Source organism: Sebastes fasciatus, chromosome 14, assembly GCF_043250625.1.
Source record: "Sebastes fasciatus isolate fSebFas1 chromosome 14, fSebFas1.pri, whole genome shotgun sequence".
NCBI classification, from domain to species: domain Eukaryota; kingdom Metazoa; phylum Chordata; class Actinopteri; order Perciformes; family Sebastidae; genus Sebastes; species Sebastes fasciatus.
Genome location: NC_133808.1, coordinates 25491255 through 25509651, shown reverse-complemented (window position 1 = coordinate 25509651; position 18397 = coordinate 25491255). Strand labels below are relative to the sequence as shown.

General features: G+C 38.3%; 1 protein-coding gene across 1 annotated transcript in view; it reads right to left on the bottom strand.

Moving 5' to 3' along the window:
* Window positions 1-9320: 9320 nt before the first annotated feature.
* Window positions 9321-18397, bottom strand: part of LOC141781718 (neuropilin-2-like) — a 119812-nt gene continuing 110735 nt past the window's right edge. Inside the window, exons 17-18 of the mRNA XM_074657507.1 lie at window positions 14707-14769; window positions 9321-13669 (exon numbers count right to left, since the gene is read on the bottom strand). Of these exons, the coding sequence (XP_074513608.1) occupies window positions 13341-13669; window positions 14707-14769 (392 nt within the window). The 3' untranslated portion in view covers window positions 9321-13340. The remainder of the gene's footprint in view (window positions 13670-14706; window positions 14770-18397) is intronic.

Genomic DNA, 18397 nt, shown 5'->3' with positions numbered 1-18397 from the left:
AGTCAGGCTGAGCCGAACACACTCCCACAGACACGATTGGTGCTTCAAGCTTAAAGCTAACGTCTGTACAGTTAGTTGGCTATATTAGCTGCTTGGGTCAAATAAACACAGACAGCACAAATGATGCCAGGCACTGAGGCTACTGTATGCTTGCCTAAAACACACTGTTGATACTGTTAGTCACTTTTTTTAAAAATCGAACATTAAAGTATGACTTCTCGTAACTCTGAAAAGCACACTGAGTGAAAAGTTCTTCAGTGGGCAGGTCGGGTTTGATCCAACACGTATTGACAGGTAGGCCCTATGTGTGGGTTTGAGCCTTTGCGGTGAGGTAAAGTTGGCTGTGTGGGTGAGGACGGGGAGTACAAAACACTCTGGTGCCAGCAACACCCGCTGCAACACACACACACACTTGTGCCACCTACCCAGATGAAAGTGTTGGCACTGCAGCAGGCCACTCTGTGGCTCCCTTAGAGGCCCTGTTGAGGGTTATTGTTGCTATTTATAGGATAAGAGTCAGCAGGAGGCATGCCGGTGTGCAGTGTGTTTTTGTGCCTGTGTGGCCTTCTGTTTCTGCAACACACACACACACACACACACACACACACACACACACACACACACACACACACACACACACACACACACACACACCCATATGCGCGTATTTGCAGGTATTTATGTTTACTATACTTATATCTGGAGAGAATGTGTGTGTGAGTGTCGTGCCTACTTGAAGGTTTTCAATAAGACCTGCAACATTCACACACAGAGGCTGGATCTGCATAAGTCAACACTCACACTCCACTGAGGGGGAGAAACCGCAGCCTTGGATAGTTTAAGAGTCTCAGTGTCAACAACCACCTCTAAAAGCACAAGTGTCTGTGGCAGAGCAGCCATTTTAGATAAGCCAAAGGCTACCGAACGGAAAGACTGATATCATCATAACAGAATGTGCTCGCTGTAATGCTGACTGATGAAATGCTTTACAAATAAATAAGAGGGATGGAAAAAAGAAAGAAAGAAGGCAGGCGAGGAAGACACTGATGATAAAATGTTTCATAAGAGAAGCGAGTAAGATGAGATTTTTTTTTTTTTCCTGAACAGAAGTTTATTTTGAAAAGATTGGAGCGGAAATTGACACGTGCGTCACATGCTGCTGGATTTTTTTAGGAAAACACACAAAAAAACAAGGAATAACTTTTCATAAGATATCATACAAACATATATAGTATGTAATGAGGAGGAATTGTGTCTGGTGAATATATGAATGTGTGGATGTTAGAAAGGGTTATGTGCTGTTTTTATCGTGCATTTAGAGGATATTGGTATTTCTCTAATGTAGACTGCTCACTTGATTACTTTTTTATTTTGGGGGGGAATTTTGAAGTTCATTGTCATTCTCCTGATAGTAGGATTTTCATGCCGCTTTATTGTATTTTGTGATTATGGTAGGTCATCAGTGTTGTTTCCCTACGTTTATGAAATCAAATCAAATGGCAGTAGAACACTCTTAAACTGTAAAAGGTTGTGTATTCATTCAGTGGATGTTAAAATCCCCAAAACTGGAGTTACTGTAGTTGTTTTGTAGTTTTTCCAAAATGATGTTAATTAAAAATAGCGTACAGTTCTGATGGCAGTTACATTTTAGATCTGGTTATCAAACCTTTTGTCCGTCCATGATCTTTTTTCTATTGGCAAGGAATAATGTACAAAACATTAAGGATGGATAAAAAGCAGAGAATAAAAGATGCAAATAAAGAGTTAATTATGAACTAAACTAGTTTCTCAGGTGAGCCTCACAGCTTTAGAGTAACTTTTTAATTTGGCAAAATTTCCGGGACAGTTGCCAGCACCTGGCAAACAGCCAACCAAATGAAAACTCAGAAATGAGAAAGCAATAAACCTTATACTGTGATTAGATTTACAACAATCTTATTTGTACTGGTGTAGTGAGAAAAAAAAGAGCTTTTGTCTGATGAAATGTAATTTGATTTAGCAGCGTGCAGCCAGTGAGTTCGGGACATTAGGAGAGCCGGGTGCTGGAAGCTGCCAAGACCAGGAACAGCTCTCTCACCCAGACGCCCACCCAGGTGGTGGAAGATAAAACAAAACAAAACACCTAATGGATTTTATACAGTCTGTAAAGGAGACATTTTGCACTTAGCTTACTTCATGTTTCCTACAAATTGAAAAACAAGATTCAGTAAGAGGCTGCACAGCGTGCAAATTAAATTTGTAGCTCATTATATTAAAAATCCTTTTCAGTCCCGTCCCCTCTCTGCTGATATCAGCGCCGCTCTGTTCCCTCGAAATGATATTCAAATAATTTAAAGTTTATCAATGAGAGGGAATTGGCTGGGAGCACAAAGAGCAAATAGAACAGGTGCAAAGATGGAGTGAAAGAAGGCAGAAAGTGAAATTAATATTTGACCAGATTATTTGCTACAAAAATAATTATGTCAGCAAAATATACAATAATTTCGAGGGCTGGAGGAAAAGAAAGAAGGAAGGAAAGAGGAAAAGAAGGGATTATGTATGCATCAATATACTAGTTTCTGTCTCAGCTGAAGGCATGTATATTTAATCTGCATTGCCAACAAGGTAGAAACAATAATGATATAATAATAATAATGCAGAGAATCAAATCAACTGTTCTTCTGTGAAACTAACAGTGTGGCTTTGCTCATTTCCAGCCTCAGTGAGGGCAGATTTTGAAATATTTCATGCAAATTTAGATGTTTTTATTGGGGTTTGTTGTTGGTGTGGTGACACCCATTATGCAAATATAATATTTGTAGTTGACATTATATTAGGAGTAATGGTTCATAATAGAGCAGCTCAATGGTTAATGCTATAGCAAAACAACAAGAAGGCTCCACTCGCCACATACTGACGCTTCGTCAGACCCCTCGGCGTCACTTTTTGCTCGCAGTAAACACGTGCTTTATGCTGTGAATTAAATAAAAACACTTTGCTTAGGTTTAGGCAACAAAAACACGTAGTTAGGTTTAAGAAAAAACAACATAGTTGGGCTTAAAGTTACTACGTTTTTACAGTGAAAATGACAATGAATGTTGTGAACAAGGGACATGATTGAACAGCTGATTGTAACGTGATGCACGGGACACAAACAGCGGTCTCCTGGATGAAAGCCTTGTGTTTGTTGTACTCATTCACCTCCCGTCCCGCCCGCCTGGTGTGTCCCTTTTTGCTCTTAAAGCTACACCACCACAGTTCCTTGACATGGATGGGTTTACATTGTATTTAATGGAAAGCTCGGTCATACCGCCACTAAAGGGTGCGCGACGGTATCTAACGCCGACAGCCTTGACAAAATGTCAGTATTTGACGCCCTGGGAATGAGAACATGGCTGAGAGGCCACATATCCACTGGCTGTCCCGGACCTTTCTGTTGGAGTTGCCTCTCTCTCTGCCCATTACATTCTCGACCCTAGGCAGGTATGGATTCATAACACATACACACAAACAGCCCAAGTCTCTTTTACAGCTGTAGCAGCTTTGTGCAGCACAGAATTTGTCCACCTATAGCTGTCAATGCTGCTGCTGCTGAGTGTAACTGCCTTGCAATAAGTACTGTACCAGACTCACCACATTTATGAGGGGGCTGCCTGGTGGTTTATGTGGGAGCTGTGTGCATCTGGTTGTGTGTGTTATAAAAGACGGAGAGGCAGGAATGGAAAAAAGTACAAGTGGAGGCTCAGGCTGAGAGAGGATGAATGATATAACAGTTGGGAAACATTTGCAGGGCATTCACCTTCTTAACTTCTAAATTGAACTTTATCAAAGGTAAAGATGAGCATTATGATTGTGCTTTATACTGCATTGGCGCTGCTTGTACTTTAAAGGAATGATGTGTAAGATTTAGGGGGATCTATTGGCATAAATTGAATATAATACTAATAAGTATTCTTTTCTTGAGTGTATAATAACCTGAAAATAAGAATCGTGTTTTCGTTTAGAGGTTTAAATTGGTTGCAATCTGCAACCTGACCACTAGATGTCGTTTAATCCTACACACTGGTCCTTTAAAAACAAAACATTTGTTCTTACTAAAAGTATCAAGTCTATAGTGCTGATTAGGCTCAGATTATTTTGTTTGAGTTTATTTAACTAACAGATTACCATTTAATTTCTATTCTATTTTTTTGTTTTTACAAAAGCTGTGAAATTCCCAAAATATGAATGTCTCATTCTTTTCATTTTGAGTGTGTGTGTGTGTGTGTGTGTGTGTGTGTGTGTGTGTGTGTGTGTGATTAGTGATTTGTGCTGCTAAGCAGAGAGTTAAAATCTGTGTTAGTAGGTTACACACTCAGCAAAGGCCGACCACAAGAGACCTGTCTGAAGTGTGTGTTTACATCTACAGAAGAACGTTCACACTGGCATGCTTGAGTTTGTGTGAGTCTGCGTTAAACTGCATTCAGGATCTGGAAAGATGAGATCTGGAGCTCGTCATCATGTGAATGCAAATCATGGATCGGATGGTGCTAATACTTTTTTACTTTTACTTAAGTAAGACTTTGAATGCAGGACTTGTAACAAAGTATTTTTACACAGTAGTATTGCTTCTTTCTTAAACCACATTCACTAAGTGTGCGTGCAGATGTGTTGATATATCTGTTTGTGTATGCATCCACATCTGTGTGTAGATTACAAGTGTGTGTGTTTTAATGCAGAGGAAGCGTGAGAACCGGGACGTTCTCCTGAGGAGAAGAGGAGCAGTGAGATGAAGAAGCGATGAATAAATGAGGGCAGGTCAGGAGTGATGAGAAAAACAAGAAGAAAGAGGTGAAGAAATGCTGATGCAGAGAAATCACTGATAAGGGCTCTCTAAGCTAATTAGAGGGCTGAAACCAAACTAGCATTAAACTGTATACAGTTACAGCCAATTAGGAAGCATTGTAAAGTGGGCCAGTCTATAGAGAAGTTATTTGGGCCTTAGGAAGAAAAAAAATAATTCCTTTTACTGTCGTTTCAGTTAAACCTGCAGTATAGGCAGAACATTTTTGGCATCATTGGGCCAAAATTCTATAATAACCTTTTAGCATATTGTAATTCAAGTGCTCTGAGAGAAAACTAAACATCTTTCTTTATCTTAGTACTCTCCATTTCTCTTTCCTTCTCTCACTCACTGAAGGTCCTTTCATATATATACAGTATATTTATATATATATATACTGTATATATATATATATACAGTATACATATACTGTATATATATATACAGTATATTTATATATATATATACTGTATATATATATATACAGTATATATATACTGTATATATATATATAAGAGAAAAACGGGAGAAGTGTGACCTTGTGTGACCTTGGGAGGAAACCAGGAGGGCAATGAAATTTGGGAGTCTCCTGGGAAAAATCGGGAGGGTTGGCAGATATGGTTTGACCGTTTGATCGGAGTTTGTGAGTGATTGACAGCTGCACAGAGACGGCAGGCTCCAGCTCGGTTCTGATTGGTTGTTTTCCTCCGGTCTGTGGAATATTGCAGATGCCATTAGGAGCACCGGAGGACACCGGAGGACACCGGAGGACACCGGAGGACACAGAGGCACATGATTTTTTTCACATTACCTGTCTCATATGCTACTGTCAGAATATATTGTGACCGTTTTATAAAAATAACTTTTCCTAATCATATTTACAACGGAGTATAAGGGCCACATTGAGGGGGAAAAAAATGGGGATTTCGAGAATAAAGTCATAATATTACGAGAAAAAAAGTCGTAATATTCCGAGAATAAAGTCTCGTAAACTTATGACTTTTTTCTCCTAATATTATGACTTTATTCTAGAAATCTCAGATTAATTTTTTTCCCCTCAATATGGCCCTAATACTCCATCATAAATATTTGCTCCATTTCTACCCACTGCATCTTTAAGCTACTGCCCTCTGCCTTTAAACAATTGTTGTTGTTTTGCTTCCTGTTTAGGCTACATGATAGGTCAGATAGTTTGAGTGGCAGTTTCTTGCGGAAATGTCAGATTTTGATCAGCCACTCCTCTCTCATCAGTGACAGCTGGGTCTCCTTGTGGTGATTGATTGCTCGTATAGCGACAGCAGAAAGCCTTGAATGTGACTTTTATCAATTTTAAATAAATATTCCTCTGCGTTTATTATCTACTTCAAGCAGTTACATAAAAGTTACTGCGATGCATTTTGCGTAAAGGTAAGCTACTTTTTAAATGTTGGACTAGTGGCCTATTTCAATATTATTGTTATTGTATGGTGATGTTGCTGCCAGCTGTGTGTTTAATATGTGGCTGCTGTGCCAGGCTATGTGATGCTGGTAATGTTTGTCTTGTTGGATCAGAATCAGCTTGATTGTTCAGGTGTGAGTTGGCCTGCACATAGAGGCTACCTGAAATTAGACTGTGGTTACTTTGCTCTCATTGTACATAGAAATGCAGCTAAAAACAATGAAGCTGATGTATGTAGCCTATATAAAAATAATACAAGGAACAACAACATACAACAACATAGGCTACAGTGTGGCAGGCAGTGGTGCAGAGTGCAAATATGCTGCAATAAATATTGAATGATTAATGTAACAGGTTGCTTTATATATATGACATAGGCGGAAATGTACAGTATGCATGTATAAACGTCTCTGATGGTGAATGTATAAGGCTTGTATGATTAAACTCAGGCAAATATATTTGTAATGGTCTGTTTTGGTTGACATAATGCATTTCAGAACCTATTAAAGGACCAGTGTGTAACAATTAGGGGGATCTAAGTATGTTTTCTTTAGTGTATAATTATCTGAAAATAAGAATTGTAGTGCATTTTTCGACATATGACTTTTTTTAATGAAATTTTCCGACATGACTTTTTTCATGAAATTTTCCGACATGACTTTTTTCATGAAATTTTTCGACGTACTATACTATGAATTTTTTTATGAAATTTTCCGACTTAACTTTTTTCATGAAATTTTTCGACATATGACTTCTTTTTATGAAATTTTTCAACTCATGACTTTTTTCATGAAATTTTCCGACATGACTTTTTTCATGAAATTTTTCGACGTACTGTACTATGACTTTTTTATGAAATTTTTCGACTTATGACTTTTTTCATGAAACTTTCCGACATGACTTTTTTCATGAAATTTTCCGACATGACTTTTTTCATGAAATTTTCCGACATGACTTTTTTCATGAAATTTTTCGACATGACTTTTTTTTATGAAATTTTTCGACGTACTATACTATGACTTTTTTTATGAAATTTTCCAACTCATGACTTTTTTCATGAAACCTTCCGACATGACTTTTTTTTATGAAATTTTCCAACTCATGACTTTTTTCATGACATTTTCCAACATTATTTTGTAATTTTGGAAAATTTCATGAAAAAAGTCATGTCGCAAAATTTCATGAAAAAAGTCATGTCGGAAAATTTCATGAAAAAAGTCATGTCGAAAAATTTCATGAAAAAAGTCATGTCGGAAAATTTCATGAAAAAAGTCATGTCGAAGAATTTCATGAAAAAAGTCATGTCGGAAAATTTCATGAAAAAAGTCATGTCGGAAAATTTCATGAAAAAAGTCATGTCGGAAAATTTCATGAAAAAAGTCATGTCGAAGAATTTCATGAAAAAAGTCATGTCGGAAAATTTCATGAAAAAAGTCATGTCGGAAAATTTCATGAAAAAAGCCATGTCGCAAAATTTCATGAAAAAAGTCATGTCGGAAAATTTCATGAAAAAAGTCATATGTCGAAAAATTTCATGAAAAAAGTCATGTCGGAAAATTTCATGAAAAAAGTCATGAGTTGGAAAATGTCCAAAAAAAGTCATGTCGAAAAATTTCATGAAAAAAGTCATGTCGGAAAATTTCATGAAAAAAGTCGAGTTGAAAAATTTCATAAAAAAAAGTCATATGTCGAAAAATTTCATGAAAAAAGTCATGTCGGAAAATTTCATAAAAAAAGTCATAGTATAGTACGTCGAAAAATTTCATGAAAAAAGTCATGTCGGAAAATTTCATAAAAAAAGTCAGTATAGTACGTCGAAAAATTTCATGAAAAAAGTCATGTCGGAAAATTTCATGAAAAAAGTCATGAGTTGGAAAATGTCAAAAAAAAGTCATGTCGGAAAATTTCATGAAAAAAGTCATGTCGGAAAATTTCATGAAAAAAGTCATGAGTTGAAAAATTTCATGAAAAAAGTCATGTCGAAAAATTTCATGAAAAAAGTCATGAGTTGAAAAATTTCATGAAAAAAGTCATGTCGAAAAATTTCATGAAAAAAGTCATGAGTTGGAAAATTTCATAAAAAAAAGTCATGTCGAAAAATTTCATGAAAAAAGTCATGTCGGAAAATTTCATAAAAAAAGTCATGTTGAAAAATTTCATGAAAAAAGTCATGTCGGAAAATTTCATAAAAAAAGTCAGTCGGAAAAATTCTTAAAAAAGAGTCATAGTATAGTACGTCGAAGTGTAGTGTAGTACAGTGTAGTATGTCGAAAAATTTCATGAAAAAAAGTCAGTTTAATATGTCGAAAAATTTCAAGAAAAAATGTCATAGCAGAAGTATCACTATCTGAACACGCTTCCTGTGAAGCAGGTCGTGGAGTGGGAACTGAGAGACGACGACAAAAAAGACCTGTTCTGCATCAGGTTCCCAGTTCATATTGTGAGCTAAGCCAGCAACAATACCTCTCTGACAAGTGTTATATTTTTTTATTTAAAGAAAAAAAAGGGATTCAGCTTTGAGTAAAAACCTGAAGAATGTAAATGACTATTCGAAAAATTTCATGAAAAAAAGTCATAGTATAGTATGTCGAAAAATTTCATGAAAAAAAGTCATAGTATAGTATGATGAAAATGTTTTAAAAAGTCACAATAATGTATGTCGAAAAAAATAGTAAATAAGACTTTTTTTTCATGAAATTCTTCGACATACTCTACTATGAATTTTTTTCAACAATTTGACATACTTTACTATGAGTCTTTAAACATTTTTTCGACATACTATACTATGACTTTTTTTTTTTTTCGACATACATTATTGTGACTTTTTAAAACATTTTCAACATACTATACAATGACTTTTTTTTATTTATTCAATACTATAGTATAAGTTTTTATTCATTCGACATGCTATACTATGACTTTTATTAGACATACTAAAGTATGACTTTTTTGTTATTTATTGAACATACTATGACCCTTTTTTTTTTTTTTTTACAACATACTATGACTTTTTTACTTTTCTACGACATGCTCTTGACTTGTTTAAGACATTTAAATGGCATACAAACACAGAGAACCAAATCACTTGTTATTTAGCCTTTATTAAATAATAATAATAACATTAAAAAAGAAATTTTTCTGTACAAAGTCTACAAACAACAGTTTGAGTTATCTGGCCAGTGCCGTAAGTGTGTGGTTGTCTTAATGTAGTGTGCATTTCTCTGTGTGTGCATAATGTGTGTCAGGGTGTACAGTATATGTGTGTATCAATCGAGACAGAAGAGGTAATGCTATCTGGACTTCCAGAAGGAAAGTATTAAAGTTGAGTACGAGAGAGAGAGAGAATAGGTGACGTGTGTGTTTCTATATCTATATATTGTATGTTCATTTGTAGTTGTTGGCACCCAATGTACTCATCGTTTCATGTGTGTTTGTGTGAGAGAAAGAAAGTCAGAGTAAGATAGCAGTAGGGAGAGAGAGACAAAATAAGAGAGCTCCAAGGCACTTGGAAAACAGTCCAATGGAAATGCATTTAGACAGAAAAAAACCTTCATCTCTCTCTCCATTGTTCTCTCCCTTGTATGACCATCTTTCAACACCTTTTTATAATCCCCCTATTTTCTTTGTGTATTTCATCTCAATAGGCATCCTGAGGCCTGTACTACGAAGCAGGATTTGTGGTTGGTGAGTTAACTTCAGGGTCAACCCTGGGTTTTCCGTCCTATGACGGTGGTTAACTTAGATCACCATGGTAACTTATGCTGAACATCTAACCCGCTCCGGAGCAGGTTATGTTCCAGATAAGTGATCAACTCGTATTAAAGCACCGCCTACTGACCAATCAAACCTCGGCGCACAGATCGTGGTTCTTGGTTGTTAGGGTTAGTTAAGCCAGATAACGAGAAGATACCCCGGGTATGTTGAACTCGCTTCGTAGTACAGGCCTCTGGCTATATCCATGTGCCCTCGAACAGGGAGAGATGAGAGAGAAAGGCAAAAAGAGAGATGGGGCAACAACAAATGTGACATGTTTGTCCTTAGCTCTTTCAATGTACAGCAACTTCACAGATTCAGTAAACACAAAAATGACTTTCTCAAATTGACCTTAATCTGCTGCGACCGAGCAGGGTGAGAAAAAAAATAAATACAAAAAAGGCAGCGTCTGGTCCTCCAATTACATTTTCAAGATTTCTGTCTGGGTCACTGACTCTCCCTCACGGTCGTGTCGTTCTCTGTGTGTCGTCATTGTGTCTCTCTCTCTCTCACCTTCCACCTGTCCTGCTGACACTCTCATTTTATGTTAATCTTATGTCATCTGTCATCTCTCAGCTGAGTATCTCACTGGATATGTTTCCATGCAGAGAATCACCTGCTTACCAGCCTTATGTTGTCAAGTCAATCAACTGTTCCCGACCACAGCCAAAAAGTGATATCTTTAACTGCAGATAGATAACTCAAATACAAGGGCTGCTGCCATGTGTTATGTTGCCATCAAAAATGCAAAAGTCTCCCATGATTTCCATTCATTTGCAGGTAATTTTCAATAGTCATTTATGTTTACTAGCAACATCTACTTCTAATGTTAGAAGAAGCGTAGCATTCATAAAGCACAGGCAAAACGGGGTAACGGGGTGGAAGTACAAAGTGTAACTATGACCACAACCTTTTCCAATTGCTTTTAGTTGTCTAACCATCGCCATAAAAACTCTAATCATGCTTTGGTCATCAGAAGTGTATATTATATGAAAAACATGAGAAAAGTTTAAGATATGTTTAACAAATGCATTTTGTTGATACGTTAATTAAAAAAAATTCTGGGAGGCATTAAAGGTACCCTGTGGAGTTTTGTTGTAAACATACAAAGTTAGATTTACACATTCTGTGTATCTTTGAGGTCGAAAAAATGTGTTGAATGTATTTCCCCCAGCATAATAATATAAAATCCTTGCTAGTTTGCTGTCTTCTTCTCATTTGCTGAAAATTGTGGTGTTTTTTCATGACATGTTACCACTGCCAACCATTCAGGAATAGTGTGAAACCACGGTTCTGCATGCTTGTGTGCATGCATGAGATACAAACAAAATGGAAACATTGCTCAATAGCGCTACTAGTGGTCAAAAACTCCACAGGGTACCTTTAAGTTTCCACCAAAATGTGTTCAACTGAAGCTAAATAACGGCATATGAATGTAAATTCTTGGGAGAAACAGCTGCATATTGCTAAAAAAAATTTTGTTTGATGATTGATGAGACTTCTCCTGCATGTAAACATAACCACCATATTTTTCCCTCTTCTCTCTCTCTCTCTCTCTCTCTCTCTTTCTTCCTGTCTGTCTATCTATCTGTGTGTGTGTGTGTGTGTCCTCCTGTTCATCAGTCTCTCCAGCAGCACTGGCACTCCTCGATGGCTGTCCTCCGATACAGCGTATACTGTAGTTAGCTTAAGGCTCGATTGTGTGTCCAAGAAAGTCGACGGTACGATTTCTCTCCTCCTTTAGTCATTCCTTCTCTTTCCGTTTTTTGAGCGTGCTTCATTCAGAGGGGTGGGGGGGGGGCGCGACGCTAAGAGCGGCGGATAAAAGGCAGGATGATTCATCACTCCCAGTCCGTTCTCCAGCCGGCCTCTTTTAACACTTGTTCAGAACCCCCCTGTGCACGTACACGGCTCTTTGGCAATCCATAGGTTGCAATAAAACAATCACTGACATTTTGTTCACACAGTGTCTGTCCATCATGTGGGCATCATACAGTTTGAAAAGCAAAAAAATATAGATATATACCAAAGACAAACCCTAGAATACTGAATCTAAAGCACGACTCCATAACAGCATGTTAGATTTAGATAAACCTCTGATTTTCTGTCTTCCATCTTCCTTTTACCTTTCATCTACTCTCTGTAAAGTCTGATCATCTGTAATGGAAAATGTGTGGAAATAGAAAAGGACTGAAGTAACAGTTAAGACTATGGAGTCCAACACAACGCTAAAGAAAGTCTAAAAATGGCGTAAGAGCTCTACAGGGCGGCTACGAACTGAAGCTGGCTTTTCTTTACCTTTTTTTTCCAAACAGACACAAGTCTAAAACATAACAAAAACAGTCACCATTACTCTTCTATGCCACTGGTTTCACAAAGCGCAGACCGAGGGCAGACAAAGGAGCGAGCGGGTGCCGTATGGCCGGCTAATGGACGTTTGAAAGTCCCAGAACTCATATCTAAACCTTTCAGAAAAACAAACAAAAAGAAAATGTCCTTTTTCATCCTCTTTTTTTCCTTCTTCGCCTTTAGAAATCTAGATTCCTTTGAGTAATGTGGTTTGATATCTTTTAAACTTCTTTAGGGGGGGATAGGCATTCGCTTGATATGTGTTGATTTCAGTCAAAAGTACCCACATTAAATGGTCCACTGGTGCTGAAGTCTTCACCGACAGTCAGAAGCTGGAGCTTTTTTCATTTCAGCATGCCGGCTCTATTGGCCACATTCAAATTCAAGCCGACGAGGACACATTTGACATTGCCCTTCTGCCAAGTACCAGTCATGGGTACATGTTAATGAAATCCTCCTCTTCATTAAGAATTCCATCACCAACGTTTTAACCAAACACCCAGACTGTGCTGTCATTTGTGGTCCAAATGTCCAGATTGTCATGGGTGCTGTAGTCCATCTGCTAGCTTCATTCCAGTGGCTGGCGGGTTATATTCTATGGTAGATCTGTCATTCATATTCATTTATTCATTCCTTCATTCATTCACAGGCTTTGAGAATCAAGCAGGCTCTCTCCTGCAGGCGGAGGAGATATGGTACTGTGGGTAGGGGAGACTGGGGTCAGGGGTTCCCCAGTTTAGGCCTCATAGCATGTAGGGGAGATCAAGTTCACAAGCTCCCACTGGCACGCAAATAGGTGGGGAACCTCTGGGTTGAATGTTACCCCCTTTAGACATCAGAGCAGGATATTAGGTAGGGGACACTGGGGATTGAAATAACAGATAGTGCTTCCTTTTCGTGTTTTCTTTGTCCAAACCGAGAACAGAATTCCTTTTGCAAGAGATCACGGGACGTGTCTTTCCCCATCGTTCTCTAGAGTTCTCCTCCTCCTCCTCCTCTTCATGCCTCGGAGCAGCACCTCTGCTGGTTGATCTTCACTTTATGCTTAATCCCGTCGTACAACTCAAAGTTGTAGTTCTCCAGCGTCGTGGAGGAGCGCGAGGAAAGCCCGCTGTAGGAGCACGTGCAGTAGAGGAGCAGCCCCGCGCAAACCGCACCCAGCAGCACGCCTAGAGAGCTCATCACGATGATGGTGAGGAGGATGGGGTCCAGCGTGTACAGCCAGGCGTTGTCCTTGTCTTTCTCTGACACCAGGGTGACGGAGGAGGGGTCCATATCAGAGGAGGACGGGGTGGAGAAGGAGGACGGCCAGCCTGGGAACACATAGTCTGGAGAGAAAACAGGAAACTTTAGAAAAAACTTCTATACATAATTTTAAAAATGCTTATATAAAGCATCAACATGATGCCCGCCAATCACGTTCAGTCTCATCTGTCAGTCGCGCGAGCGCAAGTAACACGACACTGACTGACGTTGACTTAAAGGCCACAGGTGTCACTGTTAACAAGCAATTTCTGATTCTTACAGAGAGTCCCTTTTAAAGTAATAAATTCAACTGTATCGGAGCCAAATATCCCACGTCGTGGCTGATATATTCAAGAACGGCTAATTCTGTTACCCCGCTTGTTATTGTTGACTTCATAAGTTTGGAAACATAATTAAATTAATTACTGTAAAGGTGCGTCTTGTGTGTGTTGAAGTGTGCACATCTAGCTGGCACAAGCAATCACGCTAATCCACTTAATGAATGTATGCACATGAACGAACCAATCCGCAATTAAGTACTGCATTTAGAGTGTTTTATGGCAGAACACCCTGATACACACACACACACACACACACACACACACACACACACACACATTCACAGAGGGAAGCAGTCAACAGACAGTAAACAGACTTGTTTAGTGAGGTAAAGGCTGAGTACTCTTCTTGTATCTGTCAAGGGGCTGAAAGGAACAAGGGATAATAATACAAGCATGTGCGCACACACACACACAAATACTGTTCACACACACACACAGGAAGTAATCCGTGATTGTTACAGACAGATGTTTTCTAGGTGCCCAGGAGGAAGCTGTCTGTCTCAGTTTGTCTGCCACGAAACATGAAAGAGGAGGAGAGGAAACACACGCTAACATGCCCACATGCTCTCACAAACTCTTCCCTTCTCTATACACACTCACACACACACTGGAGATTGTCTGTCACTGTTGCCACCGGCTTTTTTCTTGTGGAATCACAAGTAAAACGAAGAGCCATGGGCATGCCTCTGCTTAAAGCGCTATTTCACTATTATTCGGGGGGAGACTTGTAAAACAGCCGGTATAGCCTCAGGCTGAGAGGAGAGGACGTCAAACCTTACCTCCATTGATGGGGGGCTTCGGGTTGAAAACAGGATCTTTTCCAAAATCCATAGGCCTGGGATCTGTTGAAAAGACAGACAGAGTAGAACAGTATTAATCTCAAACATCCAGTCAAGCCAGAGCTGCTCAAAAGTCCACGTTGTGATAACATCACTCCATTTCTTATGTTGTCAGAACACAAGCTACATTTGTAGATGGAAATCAAACTACACAAGCAGCTTAAAGAGTGAGTGATCTTGTTTAGACTGTCTGAAGATATCAGGCAAGAGATCTACTACAATTTAAACCGTTCTAGAGGGAGAGAGAAGGTGAAAAAAAAGACATCCAAGACTGCTTCATAGAAAAATATCACTTTTATTACCTTCACATTCCCCACAATATGTTTTCTTTTTATTCCAAGACCATGAAATTCAACAAGCTAAAATACCACATTATATTTCCGAGGCAGGCCGAAGTGCAAGGCTTTGAAGGGTTTGGGAGCTCAATTCTGTTTCAATTCAGTTTTATTCAAAGAAATTGATATTACAATCCTCAGAAAAAAAAAAATAGAGCAATATCTGGGCAGCTGATAATCATTTATTGCTGGGGCGAAGGAACCAAAAACGTATTATGAAGTGAAACCGTAATAGATATTCAAAAGACAAGAGGTGAAAAACTAATTTAGTAGATATGAAAAAAAGATACAGAGCCTCATTTCCTCAGGTAGATAAGGTCATTTTTTTCCTATGAAGCAATTTTAACATGTGGCTTCCAGACTACACCTTCTATAAACAACCTTTATAAACTTCAAATACTCTTCAGTTAGATGAATACTTTTAAATGAGACCTGCTATCTGTGAAATGAAGTTATTTGCTCATGTATTAAATATGAGGTAATTTCCTTGAAATTAAAAAAAAGTGACTCAATCACATCTTTAATTGTTTAGAATTGACTCACAATTGACTTCCAAACCCAATTAGAGAATAAACAAAAGAAATTGAACTCAATTTTAATTCAGATATTACAGCAACCAAGAAATCCTATGCTAAATGGAGAGTATTCATTCTCCGATGTTTGCTTGTTGGGAATTTGCTTATTTAATTATTTGATTATGGGATTGAGTATGGGTGCCTCTTGGCCTCGTATGTTTCTCTGTAGTTCAATATTTAATTTGCTTTAAGTGCAAGACAGTGAAATTCAGCGCAAGACAAAAAGACAATCATAAAGTCGAGGTCTTTCCTTCACAGAGAAAGTGCACAGGAGTAAATATAACAGTGAGGTGGCTGAAGCCAGGGATGAACGTTAAAGCACTTTACCACTTCAAGGATTCAGCTTGAGTCTAAACTAGTCACAGTTTGAATCAAAACTAGTTCAAGTTCATCCCTTGCTGAGGCCATGTTTCAGAATGATCAGTCTTTGCTGCTTCCAACAAACTTATATCAAGAAAAATCCTTCTAATCAATAAAAAAGAACTCAATTACTAGAACAAGAAATCACAACATCATCTATTCATTTGATAAAAATGACATCATTAAGGTAGATTTTCCAAAAACTCAACATGTGGTTGCACTTTACCCCTAAAATGTGTGATTTCACGTCACCGAAATTGAGGGCGAAAAGTGAGAAATGAGAACAAAGGAAATTACAGGCGATCAAAAGATTTCTGACCAACCAACCAGACGGACGTCTCAAAGCATACAAGCTGCAGAGCGGCCTGCAGATCATGATCATGACTTCAAATAATGTTTGTCTGAACCACCCAACTAAATAAAATAATGCTGTCACAATGTAAAAACAAAAGCTGTTACTGTGCAGAATAAGCAGTTAACCCTGAAACAAGCTAAATATGGCTAATCCCAGTAGTCACACTGTACAACGTATCCTCATACAACGGTTGGTTTGATAACGTACGAAAAGTAATTTTTTGTGCATTTCCATACGAGTGTTCAGCGTCAATTTCCGCTCCAGTCTTTTCAAAATAAACTTTTGTTTTCATAGGAAACAACTTGGTTAGGTTTAGGCAAGAAAGCCATTTTGTTTGATTTAGAAAAAGATCGATTTGGTTAGGATTAGGCAAGAAAACTACTTTGTTAGTTTTAGGAAGAGATCGATTTGGTTAAGTTTAGGCAACAGAACTACTAAGTTAGGTTTAGGAAAAGATTGACTTGGTTAGGTTTAGGCAACAAAACTACCAAGTTAGGTTTAGGAAAAGATCGTGGTTAAGTTACGCCAAACTGGAAGTGTTTACGCCGCACCAGAAGTGGCGTAACTTAAGTGCAAATGTTCCATGAAAAAAACACCTTAGGTTTTGGAAAGTTTGTGGTTTGGGCGTAATTTAGGTACGAAAGTTACGTGACAAACAACATTGACTTGTGGTTTCACATGGGGTACGAACAACGGTCTCCTGTCCACCCATCCTCCCCGATTGTTCGCAGTTCTTTATACTTCCTTGTTCATAATTACGAGGTGTACATATTAATTGATTTTGTGGTGTATGTATACGAATTACAGTTTACGTTTCATAGGTATAGATACGAACAGTGTATGAGAACAGCCTGCACTGTAAATTATACATCTTACTGAAATGTACTCTCCATGTAAGACTACTGTAGTACTTGCACATGAAAGCATCTAATCAGTCGTCTCTTCTGATGTAAATGTACAGTCTCAACAACAGACCCTCCAGGCTCTAACTTCTCCTTTCTCACAGTCAAATTGAAATCACCACAGGCCTTTACAAGACATTAAATCAACAGAGAGAAAGCAAAAGAAGCAGGAATAAAAAAAAAAAAAAGAAAAGAGAGAGATGCTCGGACACTCTTTGGACGACTGTTGAACACTTTCTAATGATCCTGGCTTAAAGCCCTCAGGCTATAGGATCCTGAGAAGAATCATCACGCCGATCTGAAAGGAGATTAAAACTCCCCGTAGCCCCATTTTATCTCCACTCTCCAATTAGCAAAGAGAAGAATAAAATGGGGGCTTTTTTTTTTTTATTCAGGAAAAGACATGGATGGCTCTTTGGCACCATACTCTGTTCCAGCGGGGGCCCGAGGACCTGTTAGAGTGCTTTCTCTCGTAATATTTCTCCAGGAAACAGAGGAGGAGGGGGATACTGAAGGGGAAAAAAATAGAAATGGCCTGAAGGCTAGAAATGCTTACCGCAGGGTTTTATGAATGCAATCAGCTCCATTAACTAATTAGAAATATTAAAAGGCTTCAAAGTAGTCTGTGATGGAGAAGGGAGAGGGAAGTGAGGGAAGGTTGATTTAAAAGCGCTGCATGAGGAGACGCCAGCACATTTTCCAAATCTTGCAAAAAGTTTGACAGAGAGAACGAAAGTGAAAAGTGCACGGGTAGCACAACATAAATACAACCATATATCATTCCTCCGTTTGAATTTCGGACCCACATTGATTGGGTTACAGCACAGGGCTGCTAGAGTGAGTCATATAATGTGTAAATCATACACAAGTCGATTGAAACGGAAGGGAAAGGGGATGGATATGCAAACATAAAATAACGAAAAATACTTGTTGACTAAAGCACAAAAACACAGTTTACGAGAGGCAATTTGATGAAATAAGTCAATACGGAGAGCTGCAGAGTAGATAGACTCTCTGAACACGTACGCAAAAGTGATTTAAGAGACTGAATTTGTTGGAATTCTTTGCTAACACAGGTTCGTGGTTTGTTAGATTGTGTGCGTG